Genomic DNA, 17,208 nt, shown 5'->3' with positions numbered 1-17,208 from the left:
GCTGTGCGGACTAAAATGCTGTAATTTCAGGGGGAAGAATTCAAACCCAGTGAGGCCATGCAAACACTGATGAGCAAATGAGCCTCTACTGGTATTTGCTACATAGACCTTAGCTGTCCTCTTCTCCAACTAATTGCTTTGTCCCAATATAGGAGTATTTCATTCTCTCCTGTCAGTAATTTTTGCAACTCCATAATACAGGGTTCTTTCAAAGTACCAAAGGGATTCTGAAAAGCATCACTGTGTTTTTAACCTTTATTTATATTTTTAAATTATCACTTGCTTTTGGATTGCCCCATTTCTGAAATGGAAATTACCAAATGGATTGCACAGTATTGTCTTCTACTTTCTCAAAATTAATATTACCCAGAAGAAATTATAATGGCCATGTAGACCAAACTGGGGGAACAAAGCTACAACTCTCCTTACAGTTCTAAGCTGTGTACCTGCAGGTTGTTACTTGCTTCTCATGCTGCTTTTTTTTTTCTTCCTAAAAGAATGGGTGTCTCCTAAAAGTCTTGATGTTCACCCCTTCCTTTTTCAGACAGTTCTCTTCTTACCTTCCCAAACAGCTGCAACATCATTTTCTGTGCTCTTTCAAACTCTGTATGTGTCAATTGTAATCCTCTCTAATCCATCCTGTAGTGAGCGCAGAACTGATTTGCCAAACTTCTCTTTGCAGTTACGATCTTTGAGGCTTTTAGTCATCATTTTCTGCAGTCATGATTTCAAGTTTCCTCTTTTGTTTCACCGTTGTGATTATTAGAGCCTCATCTTTCTAGGCACTTTCCAACCTTGTCATTCCTCTCTTATTAGTATGAAATTTCATAAATCATGTCAGGCCTTTAGTTACCATGTCCTTTTTCATTCATTCATTATAATACTGCCTTACCAATTATTTTATCTCATTATCTGCACATTTTTAACATTAGTCAAAACTAGATGCCAAGTGTATCTGTAAATTATAGTAGCAGCAGCCATCTGTGCAGACTTAGAGAGCACCCTACTGGTGCCATTATTGAAATGCAGCAGCAGAAACAAATCTACATGCACAGGTAAAATTAAACCAGTGATATTTTAAACAGTGATATTGACAGTATCTGTGATTAATAGTTTCTGCTCCATTTAGTAACTAAGGTAGTAGCAGTGATACAGTGATGCAAGTATCAACTGTTGGATAATATCTGTTTACACTTAGATTCATGGAAAATCTGCAAACAGAAGTCCAAGAAATGGAATTCATAAAGTTTTCAAAGGGTTTGAACGTCATGAGAAAAGAAGACTTTGCAGAATGGTTACTGTACTTCACTGATGAGGAAAACAATGAAATTTACTGGCAGAATGTGAAAGACAGATTTGAGGCAGGAGAGGTTGGTACATAGAGCATGCTTTGTTTTGATTCTTCATTTGTATATACAGGTTTTCATTTGAATACAAGGATCTAATAATGTAACTAGCTTCCAAGTTAATTATTGCAGCCCTTGAATTTTATGCAAATAAGAACAATGGTAATTTGCCAACTGAGAAATACAAATATTGATGATGAGTAGGCAATCACACGTAAACACTAGGTCCCACCAGATTTAATAAAATAGATTTCCTGGGGTTTGAATGTATTATTCATTATGTATCATCTGAACTCTGTGGTACTCTAGAATATCAGTTTGGAAGAATTCAAGACTTTTTGCAAGTTTACAAATAACCTGGAAGACTTTTCTATTGCCATGCAGATGTTTACTGTAGCCAATCGACCTGTTAAACGGGGTAAGTGCTGCACACCTTTTGTATGTATTTTTTTAAAAAAGAAAAAAATGCATTTTTTGTTATGGAATTAATGTAAGTTATCCAGAAGTATCCCAAAGTAGCACTGTGAAGTCCAAATAATAGTATAGTGCTCTTTATTCTGAATTAATTCTATTTAATAAAAAAATAATAATATAAAGTTCCAAAAATTGTTTGATATGTAAGTTCTAATGTTCTTTCATATGCTGGACCACTGACAGCAGACTAAACCATAGAATCATAGAACAGTTTGGGTTGGAAGGGACCTTAAACATCATCTAGTTCCATCCCCCTGCCATGGGCAGGGACACCTTCCCCTAGCCCAGGTTGCTCAAAGCCCCGTCCAACCTGGCCTTGAACACTGCCAGGGAGGGGGCAGCCACAGCTTCTCTGGGCAACCTGTGCCAGTGTCTCACCACCCTCACAGTAATAAGTTTCTTCCTTATGTTCAGTCTAAATCTACTCTCAGTTTGAAACCACTTCACCTTGTGCTGTCACTACAGTCCTTGGTGAAAAGTTTCACACTGTCTTCTTAGTCCCCTTAATATATTGAAAGGCTGCAGTATGGTCTCCTTGGAGCCTTCTCTTCTCCAGGCTGACTAACTCCCAACTCTCTTGGCCTTCCTTCACTAGAGAGGTGTTCCATCCCTCTGATCATCTTTGTGGCCTCCTCTGGACTGGTTCCAACAGGTCCATGTCCTTCTTATGTTGGGGACTCCAGAGCTGAGCACAGGACTGCAGGTGAGGTCTCACGAGAGCAGAGTAGAGGTGGGGACAATCACGTCCCTCAGCCTGCTGGCCACACTGCTCTTGATGCAGCCCAGGATACAGTTGGCCTTCTGGACTGCGAGCACACATTGCAGGGTCATGTCCAGCTTTTCATCCACCAGTACCCTCAAGTCCTTCTCCACAGGGCCACTCTCAGTCCAATCTAAATTCTAGATTAGGAAGGATTTATTGAAACAATACATGCTTTAGTAGCAGTTCATGATAACAGTGCTTTTTCCTTATAGTGAAACCAGTTTTTTGAGGAAACTAAACAATAGAAATCTCTTCTTCTGCAGGGTCTGCAACATCTTGCTGTGTTTTATTCCTCCATACTGCCTTCTCCATATGCTTATGTAGTGTTATGTGATCATGACTATGAAAAAATACAATGTAGTGAAGTGTTTTTCGAAATAAAGATTTGGAGGAGGGAATTTGTTTCCTTTCCATATATCAGAAATAGGAGCAATGCAACAGAAGTTTTGTGGACATACAAATGCTTTTTGTAATAATCCTGAGGTTGTTACTTACTTGTTGTACTTGAAGGACAGCTCTCATAACTTATTTGAAAAGAGCAACATAAAAAGTTCCTAAGGAAATTTGATGACACATTAACATTCATTGAAATAAATATTTGATGGGATCATGTGAAAAAGATGAGAGAAATATGAGAAGACAGGAAGATAATTCAGTATTCTTGAGAGAAATGTTTGGATGGGATTTGAACCAAAGAAGGCCAAAACTGGGGGAGTTACAACTTGTGACTCATCACTAGTTAGTCCAGGCTTCAGGAAGAATTTCATTTCCACAGCCTTTCTGGGCAGCTGCTGTAGTGCTTCGTGAAAACTTATCTTCTGTGTCAAACCCTTGGTGCAACTTACAGTGAGGTAAAACACATTTACCTATGTGCACCTTTGAGAAAAATATGGCACGCTCTTCTCTGTATAACCTTTTAGGCAGTTGAAGGCTGCAGCAAGATCCCCCTTTACACTTCTGTTCTCCCCAGCTCCCTCAGCTTCTCTTCCATCATGTACTCCGGTTCCCAGCTGGGTTCATGCCCTTCCTCTGTCTGGTTTGACATCTTTCTTCTCAGGGGGGAGATAGATTTTATTTGTACAAGGGGTACAAAGAATAGAGAGGTAAGAGGATGAATTAGTGGTGAAATAATAGTCCTAAGTAAGGTATAGGAGTTTAGCTCACTTCTCTATTAAGTATCCCATTTTTAAGTCCCAGAGGATGATGAGGCCAGCAGTTGGTGTTGACTCTGATAATGTTTCCCTGTAAACATTTATTCCTACCCAACAGACAGTTTTGACTCTGTTTATGCACTGAACCATACTATGATTGAAAACAGTCAGCTCCTGAGGTAGCTCACGGATGTTACATGTATACATGTCTGATCCTTTAAGTTCTTTGTTTCACTGTTTGCATGTGTGTATATGTGTGTATTCACACACATATGAGTATTTATCTAAAAATAGGACAGTTCTTTATTCCTTCCTTTTATTCTCTTTTTTTTTTTTTTCCATTCTAAGTTAGCAGCTTATCTTTTCTCTCTGATAAGGTGGCCCTTCCTGGTTTGAAGATTATTATGATCCATCATTTTAGAAGATCTTTCTCCTTTTCTTCATATTCTGTTCAAAAAAGTGCAGTGCCATCTCTGATTTATATTTAGCATCAAGAGCTAAAACAGTTAACATCTTTTAACATCACAAACTTAAGACTTTTATAAGCATCCCATATTTCATGTCCTTTCCAAATTGTGGTATATCCTTTTACAGAAGGATTTTCCACTTAATTATATTTAAACCAACTGTAAATTAATCAACTCGATTTATACAGGAATTGTTCAAAGAGGCAAAGATGAGAACTAAGTCAGGAGTGCCCTTTACTCTGTTAAGCTTCAGAATTAATATTTATAGCACTATTTATAAACAGCGCTTGTTTATGAAAGCAGAACCACGTTATTACTATATCTAGTATTATATAGTATATAGTAATAACTGTATTTACTTGGACAACTTGCTGTAATAATCTACAATACAGCTATACTTCAGTAACCTGCAGTCCCTTGTTGAAATTCACACTTCTGTGATGACTTCAGAAATGCATCCAATTCATGTGTTGTGATTGTGCTTGCTGTAATAAACAATAATCATTTCACTGTTACTATCTGCTGTTTTATGACAACCCCACACATCTCCTCATCTTCCTTGAATGAAAACTCTAAATTCTTTACACTACAAGACCAAAAGTGGGGATCGTAGGTATTACTGTAATGCACATAGTGGTGTAAAGAAAGCAAACCAAAAAGCTGAAGAGGAAAGTAGATCTCCAGAGAGGTATGACAGCTTTTTCTGCCATAAATCCTCATAAACTCTTCAATCATAACTTAAGAGAGGGTAGCTTACTGCTTTAAAAAATAGAACTACAGGTATATAAATCCATGTGCTGTAAACAGTGTGTTGAGTATTTGACAGTCTGTGTTTCTATGGAGTTGCTGAGGGGATTGTTGATTGAGGTGGAGAATATCATAAAATACTGTTCTCTGATAAGAAGAGTATTCTTGCAGAATGAATTGGCATGAAAATGGTGCAAGATAAAATGGTAGTATTTTTAATGAGACCATAATGAGGCAAACACTTATCATCCGTATGCACAAGTGTGTGCACACAGCCAAAAGGACGTAAGTTTTCAGCATGCAGCTACTTCTAGCAAAAATGCTGTTGCTTGAGTCGTGCATTTCAAGAGTTTGTCATACAATTAATAAAGCTAGTGTTATGAAAGATGAAGCAAGCTCGAGAACGCATGAACTTAGGTCTCCTAATTTACTAGTTCACATGTCCCAAATTCTCATTAGGATACCCATGAGACATTGTAAATTGCACAGAATCCTACTATTTATGTGCTTTCCAATTTCTTTACAAGTTCACAGTCACCAGTCATATAATATTATGTCTTTACTAGCTGAGTTCAAGAGAGCAGTGAAGGTAGCAACAGGACAGGAGCTCTCGGATAATGTTTTGGATACCATCTTCAAGATTTTTGATCTAGATGGAGACGACTGCCTCAGCCATGGCGAGTTTCTTGGAGTCCTGAGGAACCGAATTCATCGAGGTTTGAGGGTAACAATCTGACATCATTTTTTTTAAATACCACAGATGACTGCTACAGCTATCTTGTTAATACTTGTAGAAACACAAGTAGAGATAGTGAATAGCAAGAACTTATATTTTAAACTGAATACTCCTGGGAGGAGTGCTGCCACCAAGAACTTGTTATTATGCATGTGAACTATGGAAGCAGCAGCACTGCATTACATATTATATTTACACAATCTGTGAATAAGTCTTTTTTGTGTAAATGCTAAACATGCTTTAACTTTATTAACAGGTACCTCAACAGCAAGGCATTCAAGGTTACTGGAAGTGTGTGAAGAGAGAAAGCATTAAAGGAGCCAAAGAAGTGTGGAAGCAAGCTGGGAAAAGTCCTTTTTAAAGCAGTCCATTTGTTTTTTTTCTATAAGTGTAGTTATTTAGGGGAGTTTGTCTGTGCTGTTTACGTAATGGCTGAATCAAAAATACTCTTCTTTTTTTGTTACTGTAGTTTAATTAACCCAGTTTCTAATGCAATGATTTTGTATTGTTCTAGTACGATCAGTTTGGTTTACAGAACTGTTATCACTTTTGACCTCCATACGGAAATACTCTTGTTCTAGGCAATAGTGTTGTTTACTCCTCTGTGGAGTCTGACCCTGCACTGTAGCATACAAGATATGCAGGATTTAATAGTGGCCACTGGCAGGAACATCACAGCAGTATCATACCCTGTTGGAAGAGTAGACATCATCTCAGCCACTGACATAGCAGTTCTCTTTCTCTGACAAGGACAGAAGTCCAAAAGGCAAATCACTTGCACAATCCATGCAAATCAAGTTATCCTAAATCAGAAAAGAAAATTCATATGGTTCATGCCCTCATTACTGTGAACTGCTCATGTGCTAGTTCTTGATGGATGATTCCACCAGATCCTGTGTGGATATCTGGTTTGTCTACCTTCATGATGATAATATTAAACTGGAAATACAAGACTGTTGATACAGGCTTTAAAAGCTGTACATTGATCTATGAATGTGCATTGAGTCTCTCAGACCTCTTCAACAAATACTATGAATGCAAAGCAAAAATCCTCATTCAGTTATAAACAGTGGTAGTTACAATTTGAGTCATAACTATTTTGCTTTAATTGTATTGCAGAAGGTGAATGTGTAGCAAATAGTTGCTTTATCTTACTAAAGGTTGTGACAGGGAATGCTGCAGTATCTCAGGAATTCAAGTTTATAATAAGCAAGGGTTGGGGGAGTAATAAGTCCAATGAAAAAGTAAATACAAATATTTATGACTCCAAAATGCAAAGTTAGACATAGGATCTTAAACAGTAAAACAAGGAATAGATTAAAAAAAAGACCCATTTAGCAACTGTAGATGAACATTTTTTGGCTATAACAGAGTGTACATCTATGTGTACACAGCTGTGCACGTTGCACATTTTTTCCTTTCTTACTACCTTAGAAGCCAATAGTCTCAGGTCCAGATGAGTCTTCCTAGTTGGCCACAATATATAGGAGATAGACTTATCCTGTAAAGCTCTCAAGGTTCTTCCTCTTTCCCCCTCTCAGATGTCTGACTTGTCTTTGCTGGGGTAAAAGCTTAACCTTTCAAGACAGGTTTGTGATAACAGACTCAAAAGATGGAATAGGGAAATGTCTCAAGAAAAACAAGAAATCTCACCACTCTGTGAGGACGTATCCATCCCTTTTAAGCATGACACTAGCTATGTTATTCTCAAAGTTGTATATAAGCTCAACGGGAGATGTTTTGTTGTAATTTCTTTGGGTTTTGGTGGGGGGAGTCTTGAGAAGAGCAGAACCTTCCATGGTAGATAGACATCAGAGCAGCCCTCACTCCGAGGAGAGACAGGAGAGTCTGCATTAGGAAACCATAAAGATCCCACCTAAGGAGTACTGAGATTACAGAGAAAGTATTTGGTCCTCCTACCTGAGCCTCAGTGCAGTGGTCTCTCCTAGGGAAATAGAGTGGGAAGCTAGCAAAGCAGCTCTTCTCTCTACAGCCTCCACTCAGAGCTTTAATTTAAATTGTGTTAAATAGAAAATGCTTGTATTCTTGTCCTCTGTGGACATGCACCCAGGGTCACCCACCAGAACAAGAGCATCCCTGTGTGGGGACCTGAGACTGTCTGGAAGTTCAGGCACCAGTGACCGTCAAGGATCCTTTTTCCCCCAGAAAACAATCCAAATGAAATGCAATGCAATAAATGCCTCAGCCACCCCACTCAATCTGAACTCATGCACTGTGCTGTGGGCAACAAGAAATAAGATAGCTGGTTTACTTTGTGCATTTGGAAGTTGCTTGCTGCTTCTGGGGATGGGAGCTATGACTGAGAGAGAGCTCACAGGAGCAAAGGTGGGGCAGTGGGACTGGCATCCGAGCACTGCAGCCAGCTTCACGTCACCAAAGAAAAAGACACAATTGAGCAAAGCACTTCTATGTCACAAAAGTGTGTGTTCACCCAAAGTGTGCTTTGTTCCCGCTCTGGAACAAAGGCTTGAATGCAAGGCTGCCTTTTACTTGTTGCTGTTAATATTTTGGCAATTCATGTTTACTTTAGAAAGGAGATTATTATTTAACATTTTATTCTGTGTAATGTTAATAGCTTTATGATAGTTTTTATTACTTTTGTGGTTTCTTTTGTTTACTAATTACTTGCTTACTACAAGCTGTTTGGTTTTTCTTTTGGCAAAATCAATTCATTTAGCTTTAATGCATCTAGAATTCCTCATTGCTCATGTGTATCTGGGTTTGTGCAATTGGCAGTATCTGCTTTCAGCAGTAAGTTACTAAAAACAGGATTTCAAGTTTTACTTTTTAATATAAGTTTTGGTGTGAACTTCAGAGGAAAAAGGAAAATAGATATGCTTATTTTTAAATTAACTATGTTCCATGTGTGTGTAGTAAAAAGAGAAATTAAATGATTGATTAAGAGTTAACATAGAATTATGAACCTGTTTCAGAAGAAGTTATCCTGAAAGTACATCCAGGAAGGAACTCCTTTGAAGGCCAGAGAAGATTTGGCCATCAGGCTTGAAGAATCAGACTCTGTGTTTAATTTGTAGTCTATTTTTATTTGTCTTAAGTAAAGGCTTTACAAAACAGTCTTAAAATAATTTCTAATATGTAGTATCTTAGATTGAAAGAGCTGTTTACGTAACTGTTTACATGGCCTTGTCTTTTAAGGAATCCATCATAGTTTTAGCATTAGATGTTTTAGTTCCTTTTAGTAACTGTATGGTATTTGCAACCTGTCTATCAGCATTACTCATCACAATTTAGTTAAAAGTTCATGCTAACTAGTCAATCTATCAGTTAAACTTACCAGTTATTACTTTTTTAATGTTAGAAACTCTTCCTCTGAACAGAAATATATAGAAAAACTAAATAAAATTTAATTTTCTTTTTTTAAATCTCCAACATTGCATCTGAATGTTATGTGGAATAAAGGTGAATACATTACAAATTGCAGAAGTCTCAAATTGATTTCACATTTCAAAAAGATACACAAGGGTGAGTAGAAGTCATTACCGCATACAACTCATTTACAAATTTTAGTTGTATCCCCATAACAATACTTTTTACATTTCTCTGTTTAGTATAAGAACATTTACTCTTCATTTCTAAAAGAAGCAAAGGCAAGAATGCAGGGTGACATACTAGAACTAAGAGAAACTGATTGATTCTTTCTAGAAATTAATTTTGGTGTCTCAATTTATGCAAGCCTCTTTTTAAAAGCAAAACTCCCTCTTGAGTCAAATGAAGTTGGTAAGGTTTAATAAATTATGCAACAATGAGGAGTACATATTCTGCACATAAGAACTGAAAAATAGAAGTTTTATCATGATGTTATATGGCTACATCAAAAGCAAATCTCTGATTTACTCCATCTCCTTCAGTGTATTGTCTCCTTTCAGAGTTTACACAGGTTGCCACTGATTGTGTCTGGAAATGTGGCAGTGTCTGATCTGAACTTGGGTATCACCAGGATATGCTGGCTTGTCTGTTGAACCAGATATTATTAAAAAAGTTAACGGTACATTCATTCCTAATTTGAAGCTTTCGGTGGAGAATATGTAAGGTTTATGTAGTTTTAGGAATTAAAAATGTTTTGTCTCTGGACTCCAGGGTGTCTCAGAGCTTGTGGAATTTTGGGTGTAGATATCAGACCATATCTTGACTCTGAAGAGTTAACAGATTGCACTTGAGTTACCTAGAAAGCAGAGATGAGACAATAAAGAAGCCAGGCCATGAATTGCAGTTTCATGGCACTTCACTCATCCAGTAAGTATAACTGAAAAGGATCACTGCCCAATAAAGGACTGGAGTAGGAAAACCCCCAGTATTTAGAAGAATTATTTTAAAATTCGGGCATATTAATCATACTTTGATTTAATGTCAGGGTTTAACCCCAGCCAGCAACTAACTAGCCAGCTCACTCCTCCCCTCTCCCAGTGGGATGAGGAGGAGAATTGGAGAAAAAAGTAAAACTTGTGGGTTGAGATAAGAAGTTTAATAAATAAAATAAAATTTAGTATAATAATAACAAAATAATAATAATTGTAATGAAAAGGAATAGATAAAAAGAGAAAGAAAACCCAAGAAAAGACAAATGATGCACAGTGCAGTTGCTCACCACCTGCTGATCAATGCCTTAGCAGTGATCTGCTGCCCTGCCAACTCCCCCCAGTTTATATACTGGGCATGACATTTTGTGGTATGGAATATGGTAGGGATATCGCTTTGGTGGTTCAGGTCAGCTATCCTCCCAGCTCCCTCCCAGCTTCTTGTGCACCTGCTTGCTGGCAGAACATGGGAAACTGAAAAGTCCTTGGCTTAGGATAAGCGCGACAGCAGCAAGTAAGACATCTGTGTTACCAACATGATTTTCACACTAAATCCAAAACACAGCACTGTACCAGCTACTAGGAAGAAAATGAGCTCTGTCCCAGCTGAAACCAGGACACTTAAGCATAGAAATGGATCAATAAATGTACATAGGAGTTTAAAAACAGTTTTCTCATGCAAGAGTTCTCATGAGAGAGTGCAAGCATGTCTCATGCCTTCAGATTTAATCTTTCATATAAAACAGTCACAGCTGGGTCAGAAAACTACTCCAATGCAGAAAAAACCTTAAGTCCTGAACAGAAAATACATGTCCAAATGATGTTGTGGTCATTATTAGTGAGATCCAAGCTGACCAAGCAACAGCTCCTGTAATGCAGCTGGTCACAAGGGAAGCATGAAGATGAAAGTCGTGGATGTAGACACAATTACCCATAGCTGACCACACAAACTCAGAGAGAAACTGAAGATGTCACCCAAGAAGAAGTGGAAAGCCCTGTTCAGGACAGGAAACCTGAAAGTCTTTGAGCAACAAAATTCATTGGCAAACAAGTGCATGTTCCGTCACTCTCCCGCTGTTTGAGGGTTTCCTGATGGCTTTGTTGATTAAGCAATTCCTAGTTGGTTCAATAATATAAAAATTATGCAACATACCCAGAGACAGATTTCCCATTAGGCTGGTATTGGCTTAGTTAATAACCTGTCAGTTCATTAACCGGAGAGCCCTAGCGCAGAGCTCAGCTCGCTGTCCTCAGCAGCCATGCTGCTGCTCCAGCACATGGGCCTCCCCAGGGAAGCTGCTGAACAGTGCACCCATTCGCGTGGTTTTAGAAAGAATGCCTCGTGCCCTGAAAAGCAAAAGCCATGCTTTTCCACACCCGCATACCCGATGTGAAGCTTATCCTTTCCTCCTCTGCCCCGGCTAAGGGCAGCCAGGCCAGCCTTTCCACGCTGAGCGAGTGGTGGAAGTAACAGCAGGCAGCAGGCTGTGGGAGCATGGGTGCTGCACCCTGCAAAACAGGGGGTTTCTGTTGACCCCATTTCAGACACACAGATTTGAAAAACTGGGAGGAGGGATGCTCTGTGATTAATGCAAAGAAACGTGTGGGGTCTTTGGTCATGTGATTTCAGACACCAGCTAGCTGCTCTCAAAACACCCTCTGGAGGACCTGGCCTTTCCCCATGAACTGCAAAGGGGGCACAGCAGATGAGCTTCACTGGATTAAACTTGTACTTGTGAAAGCCGCCGTTCATCATTGTTAATGGACCCTGAATGCAAGTACTTGCATTTGGACGTTTTTTGTTAGACTGATGTGCTATTGCACGTGAAGGGTGAAAACTCTTAGGAGCTCTTTTAAAACTTCCATGAGTTTGGACCTAGAAGAAGTAGGCTTTGGAATCGGGACCATCCAACAAGCAATCTCCTGGGACAAGGCTACAGGGTTGTTGTACTGCAACTGTATGCCTCAGGTCTGCTGCTCTAGGGAAAATTTGTCAGTTTTAATACTACCCCATGGAGCAACTGGTAGCTCTAAATGACCCCCCCAAAAAACAGTGATTTTTAAGACTTGTCAATAAAGTGTTTTAAAATTTAAATTTTTTTTCAGGATACAGATTTTTTCAAATTATGTGGCATCTTACTGTGGTTCAATCTACTTTGAAATTGATACTATTAGAATAAGTGAACATTAATAAAAACATGTGCATCTCTTAAATAATGCACAGAAGGTAATTCTTAGAGCAACAGTAGCAGAGTCACAGGACAGAGAATTACATTCAGTGTTGAAAAGATACCAAAATGTAATGTTTTGCCACTAATGTTTAGAAAAAGAGATTTCAAAAGAAAAGGAGACTAATTAAATGATAAGTCCTAAAGTTAAAAGAAATAAAGCTTTTTTAAATGCTCTTGGAAGAAATTATAATTTAGTGGACATGAATATCACTGAACAAAATGACACTAGGAAAGCAAGGAATAAATCAATATGGCTGAAATTAAATTTTTCAAGACACTGTTTGAGCAAAAGTGTATCTTCATGATTTAGAAATTTGACCTAACACAAACAAGGGCAACTAATCACTCACAGTTGGTGTGTACAAAATTACATGAGCTGAACTGGAATGTGAAGAGCAAATGCTTACACAATCTCAGTTAGGTTTATGTGTATATCAGAAACATGAAGCCTCCAAAAAAAATCGTCTGATATTACCAGGAGCAAATAATAAGATTCCTAATGAGACAAATTATCATTTTGCATCAGTCTCCGTCTAAGAGGCTGTTTGGGATGCTTCTGCCTGAGCATTTCATTTTCCTGGAATTTAAGATGAGCTACTCTGACAGGAAAAAAATATAGAAGCAAAATGGAGATTATATTGTTTGAGATGATGAGGTCTAAATAGTACAGACAGAAATTCTGAAAAACTGGAGTGTTTGCATTGTTTTGCTCTAAGAGACCTTTCAAAAAGCACAGCAAATGTTGGTAGCTGTATTTTTAATTTTCAAAAAAAATTGAAGGGGATGATACAGTAATTCACAGTGCAGTAAATTTTGCCACCTGTTCCTGCAAACCTGCACCAACTGTGTTGCAAATAGACCAACAAACATCTGGAAGACTCTGCAAATAGACCCTAACTGGTGCTGAGGCTGCAAGGGGAAATGTTTCACTTCTCTCATGCAGCTCATTCTGTGGCTAAAGCAGGTGGGCAGCCAATAATGGAGGTGTGAAATGTGAAAATGGACAGGGGACACTTTTTTTTTTGCTATTTGACAGTTATGAGATCAGATGTGAGTGAGGTGAGCAGCCATTCCCTCAATATGGCATTCTCAGTTGTTGCTGGGCTTCCCAGAGTCTCCTCCAAGTATCATGACTTGTCCCTCCCCACAGCTGAGGGCGTTGGAGTTTGCACGAGCTGCAGTGCAGCCATTTGAAGCTAAACAGGCACTTAGTGATCTCTAGCAGAGCTTCCTTTCATCCTGCTTGGCTTCTATTCAAGAAGCTGCTTTCTTCTCAAGAGGTCCTTGTAGAGACGTCCTGGACAGCTTTGAGAAGTGGAAGATGTTAGTTCCTGCCAGCTGTGCCAAGGAGCTCCTCATGCAGCATAACTCCTCAGTGGGTGGACTCTCTGGAGATTAATAGTTCCCTTCTGCCACCTCACAACCTTGATGCTGCCCTTGTTTAATTCAGTTTCACTTCAGTTTCTGTCAGTATGGAAACACTGCACCAAAATTTTACTGGACAATAGCTGGTCAAAAACCATCTGTCCTGTCCTAGGTTTATGCAGCTGTCACTGTCTTTCTGTCTTACCCAAGGCATCTGTCTGACCCAGAACAGAAATACTGGCTATGGCACGGCTTCCAGCTTGGCTGGCGTCAGATGGTGGCTGTTCCTCCAGCTCAGTACTGACATGTGCTAAAAAGGGGTTGTGTCAACACATGTGTGGCCCCACCAATGCCCCCACAGGTGAAGCTGGAGCCAGCATCAGCAAGGAAGACTGGGGTAGGGAAAGACATGTTGGATCACCTCTTCCCTAGCAGGAACTGTTTGCTAGTTAAGCCTATGTTTATTCATGGCTGTGATTCTTAGGTTTCACGTTAGGAATTGTGCATATTGTGAAGGGTCAGAGGATTTTATTATGAAAGTTGGTGGGAGTGGGTATGAGAGGAGAGTCAGCGCACAGCAACAGCCAGCCACACAGTATAAGCTTGGTAAAAGCTGTTTGCAGCTTTACTTCCCAGGTCCAGCTCCCTTCCCTTTAGATTGCAGGCTTGAGAATACAACATTTATTTACTGAATACACTACTAAGTAACTAACAGTAATTAAATGACTACAAGCACACACAACTCTAAAACTAATTATACTTCTTAAAACTTGCAGATTACACCCAGGGTGCAAGCCTCCCTTCTTCACTCCACCCTCCCACACCCAATCGTTTGGGCAGAGAGCCCATGGGGAGTCCATCAGGGCTGTCCAAGGGGCTCCCCCCATGTCTGGGTGGGTTCGGGTCTGCAGGTCAGCATCCCTGCAGCATGGAGGCATCCTGTCAGAAGATCCTGCTCCGTTGTTTTTACCTTTCCGCATTTTCTCTATTTCTGGACCCAGCTTTTCACTGCCCTCATACCATCCTTGCTCCACCCAACTTCCAAATAAACATTCTGCTGGTGTTACCCTCCCACACTACCACTAGCAGTGAGGCAACACACATACAATGCAAATAATTACCAAATATCACTGGAATTTCCATTCTGTCTCCTTCCCAGGGCCACATGGTGATACCCATAGTGCTCCACAGGGTTCAGCAGGTGGTGCAGATCATACATGCCTTGAAGTTGTTCACTTCCAACAGCAGCTGGTTAGACTTAAAGTCTTACTATATGCACATGTTCTCCTTCTAAATCAGGTTCTTGCAGTCCCATACTCGAGACTTTCAGTAGGCCAACGGAAGGTTTATATCCCACTCTTCATAACCCTCCTTCAATACGTCCCCAAGCCACTATCCTGTCGTTGAAGATCCATCCTGTTCCCAAGACAAAATTTGGCACCACTCCTCTGGTGCACTCCCAGCTCTGCTGTATTGCTCATGAGAAAGGAATTAATCCCTTACAAAAAGCATCTAACTACTGGTTCACTGTTTCAGTTGCCAGCAGTTGTGCTTGGTACAGTAAATAGCCACAGATACTGTTGAACTCAACACCTCAGAGGTATTTCCTGTTATATCAGCAGTCCGTTTTGCCATGTGCCACTTTCTGGCTATTCCAGATGGTTTTTGTCATTGCAAGTTTGTTTCTGGATTACTTTGTATGGGATGCAGAATTCATCTCTCCACCCCCTTCTTCCTTAGTTGAGAGCATTTCAATATCAAATTAATATAGGATGTTAAATGTCAGATGTGCCCATACCTTCTGTATTGTTTCCATTATGTTTGCCAGGCAGCCAGCATGCCAGGCAAGCTTTGCCAGGCAGGCAGTACAGAAGAGGCACACTCTGAATGTGTTTCAGAATAATTAACTTCTGACATTCTGTATTTCATTCTATATTCCTGATATTTCCTATTTCATCCCATATATTACAGGATTAATACCAGGCTTTGTCTGAATATCCTCAGTGTCCCAAACTAATCTGCAGCATATATAGCCTACTATAACTGCATCCCTCTGGTATTACTTTGGTTGCAAAAGTACCATGCAGACTCCATGCAACTTCTGCATCTGCCCCATATTGTGCTCCAATACGAAAACCAAATCTGTTTCATTTTTGCTCATTCTACACCCCTTTTTAAAGTAAAATCAGTTACTTCTAAAAGGACTATTAACAAATATTCATTGGACACCAAGTTCCCACTGTCTTGAGGCTAAATATTAGAACTCCCTTGAGAACTTGAGGGAAAGCACGTGCCAGCAGCTGTTACATGTTTTTACACCTTTAACAAACAGAATGAAGATTAGAGGAGTTGTAATACTTTAACAACATCCCTGATGTTCTAACCAGCACATCAGCCCAAGATTTTCCTAGTTCATGTTAAATCCAAACTCCTCTATCCTTGTTAGTATTTTTCTAGAGTGACTAAGCCCCATAACCAAGATGCTGTCCATGTAACCAGTCACTCCTCCCACGCCTTCCAGTTCTCTGTTAGCAACAGGCCAAACCAACTCTTTCACCAGCTCTCTCCCTCTCCTGTAATCCCTTTCCTTAACAGCCCTTGCATTACTGCATACAATTTTACAATCCCCTTTTTCACTGCACTGATCCGGCTCCCATGTTCTAGCATGCCCATACACTTAAAAGTTGATCCCAATCTGATCTACATCTTCCTGTGGTCCCAGGGCACATCTCCCTGCTCCGCAGTTATTCTGTATATGGCAAGATCAGAGGTCTCTGCTTCCTTCCTCTGCTCTGATGCCCAGATGAACACAAACATACACATTTCCACACAGAGAGGCTGCTGCCGCTTGAGCATCTGTCCAGGGCATCCCCTCTCTATTAGGTGTTAGAGGGTCTCAGACTTCTGAATTCCAGATCACTCATTTTAGTCTTTTTTCCTTCATCTTATCAGCAGGCAAGGCCACAATGATTGCCCCTGCTTTCTGCCAAGGCAAGCCTATTGCTGTTGCCAACCACTTAAGCCTCTTTACAGTCAAAAGGACTATGGGGGCCCAGAGTCCAGGTTCTGCCCACACCAGCCATCCCCCCTTGCTGTCTTTTCACAGAATCACAGAATCATTCAGGTTGGAAAAGACCCTTGGGATCACCGAGTCCAACATCAGCCCTACTCCACCAAGTTCTCCCCTACACCATATCCCCCAGCATCTCATCCAAACGACCCTTAAACACACCCAGGGATGGGGACTCCACCACCTCCCTGGGCAGCCTATTCCACTCTCTGACCACTCCTTCTGTGAAAAATTTTTTCCTAATGTCCAGTCTAAACCTCCCCTGTTGCAGTTTAAAGCCATTCCCTCTTGTTCTGTCGCTAATGACCTGTGAGAAGAGACCAGCACCAACCTCTCTCCAATGTCCTTTCAGGTAGCTGTAGAGAGTGATGAGGTCTCCCCTCAGCCTTCTCTTCTTCAAAGTCTTCTCCTTCCGGGGCCCCCCTCTCCCCCTGCCGCGTTTCTGGGCTGTTAAAGCCTGACCCCTCGCCCTGTGGATTCTCCTTGCCGGCGGCTCCCGGGGCCGCCCCTCTCTCCCGCCC

The 17,208-nt window shown here is 40.2% G+C and overlaps 1 protein-coding gene and 1 long non-coding RNA gene across 2 annotated transcripts in view; one reads left to right on the top strand and one right to left on the bottom strand.

The window, feature by feature from the left end:
* The window catches only part of MICU2 (mitochondrial calcium uptake 2), a 63,100-nt gene extending 54,520 nt beyond the window's left edge, over positions 1–8,580 (top strand). Inside the window, exons 8-11 of the mRNA XM_026845534.1 lie at positions 1,199–1,370; positions 1,656–1,764; positions 5,515–5,672; positions 5,941–8,580. Coding sequence (XP_026701335.1) covers positions 1,199–1,370; positions 1,656–1,764; positions 5,515–5,672; positions 5,941–6,045 — 544 coding nt within the window. The 3' untranslated portion in view covers positions 6,046–8,580. The remainder of the gene's footprint in view (positions 1–1,198; positions 1,371–1,655; positions 1,765–5,514; positions 5,673–5,940) is intronic.
* On the bottom strand, positions 7,103–11,446 carry LOC113478380. Its single transcript, XR_003398050.1, has 2 exons — positions 11,407–11,446; positions 7,103–9,888 (listed from the first exon to the last, which is right to left on the bottom strand). It is a non-coding gene; the product is annotated as an uncharacterized LOC113478380 (long non-coding RNA).
* Between the last annotated feature and the right edge of the window lie 5,762 nt (positions 11,447–17,208).

Source organism: Athene cunicularia (genome assembly GCF_003259725.1).
Source record: "Athene cunicularia isolate RWA chromosome 1 unlocalized genomic scaffold, athCun1 chr1_part1, whole genome shotgun sequence".
Classification (NCBI taxonomy): Eukaryota; Metazoa; Chordata; class Aves; order Strigiformes; family Strigidae; genus Athene; species Athene cunicularia.
This window is presented reverse-complemented; position numbering and strand designations above follow the sequence as displayed.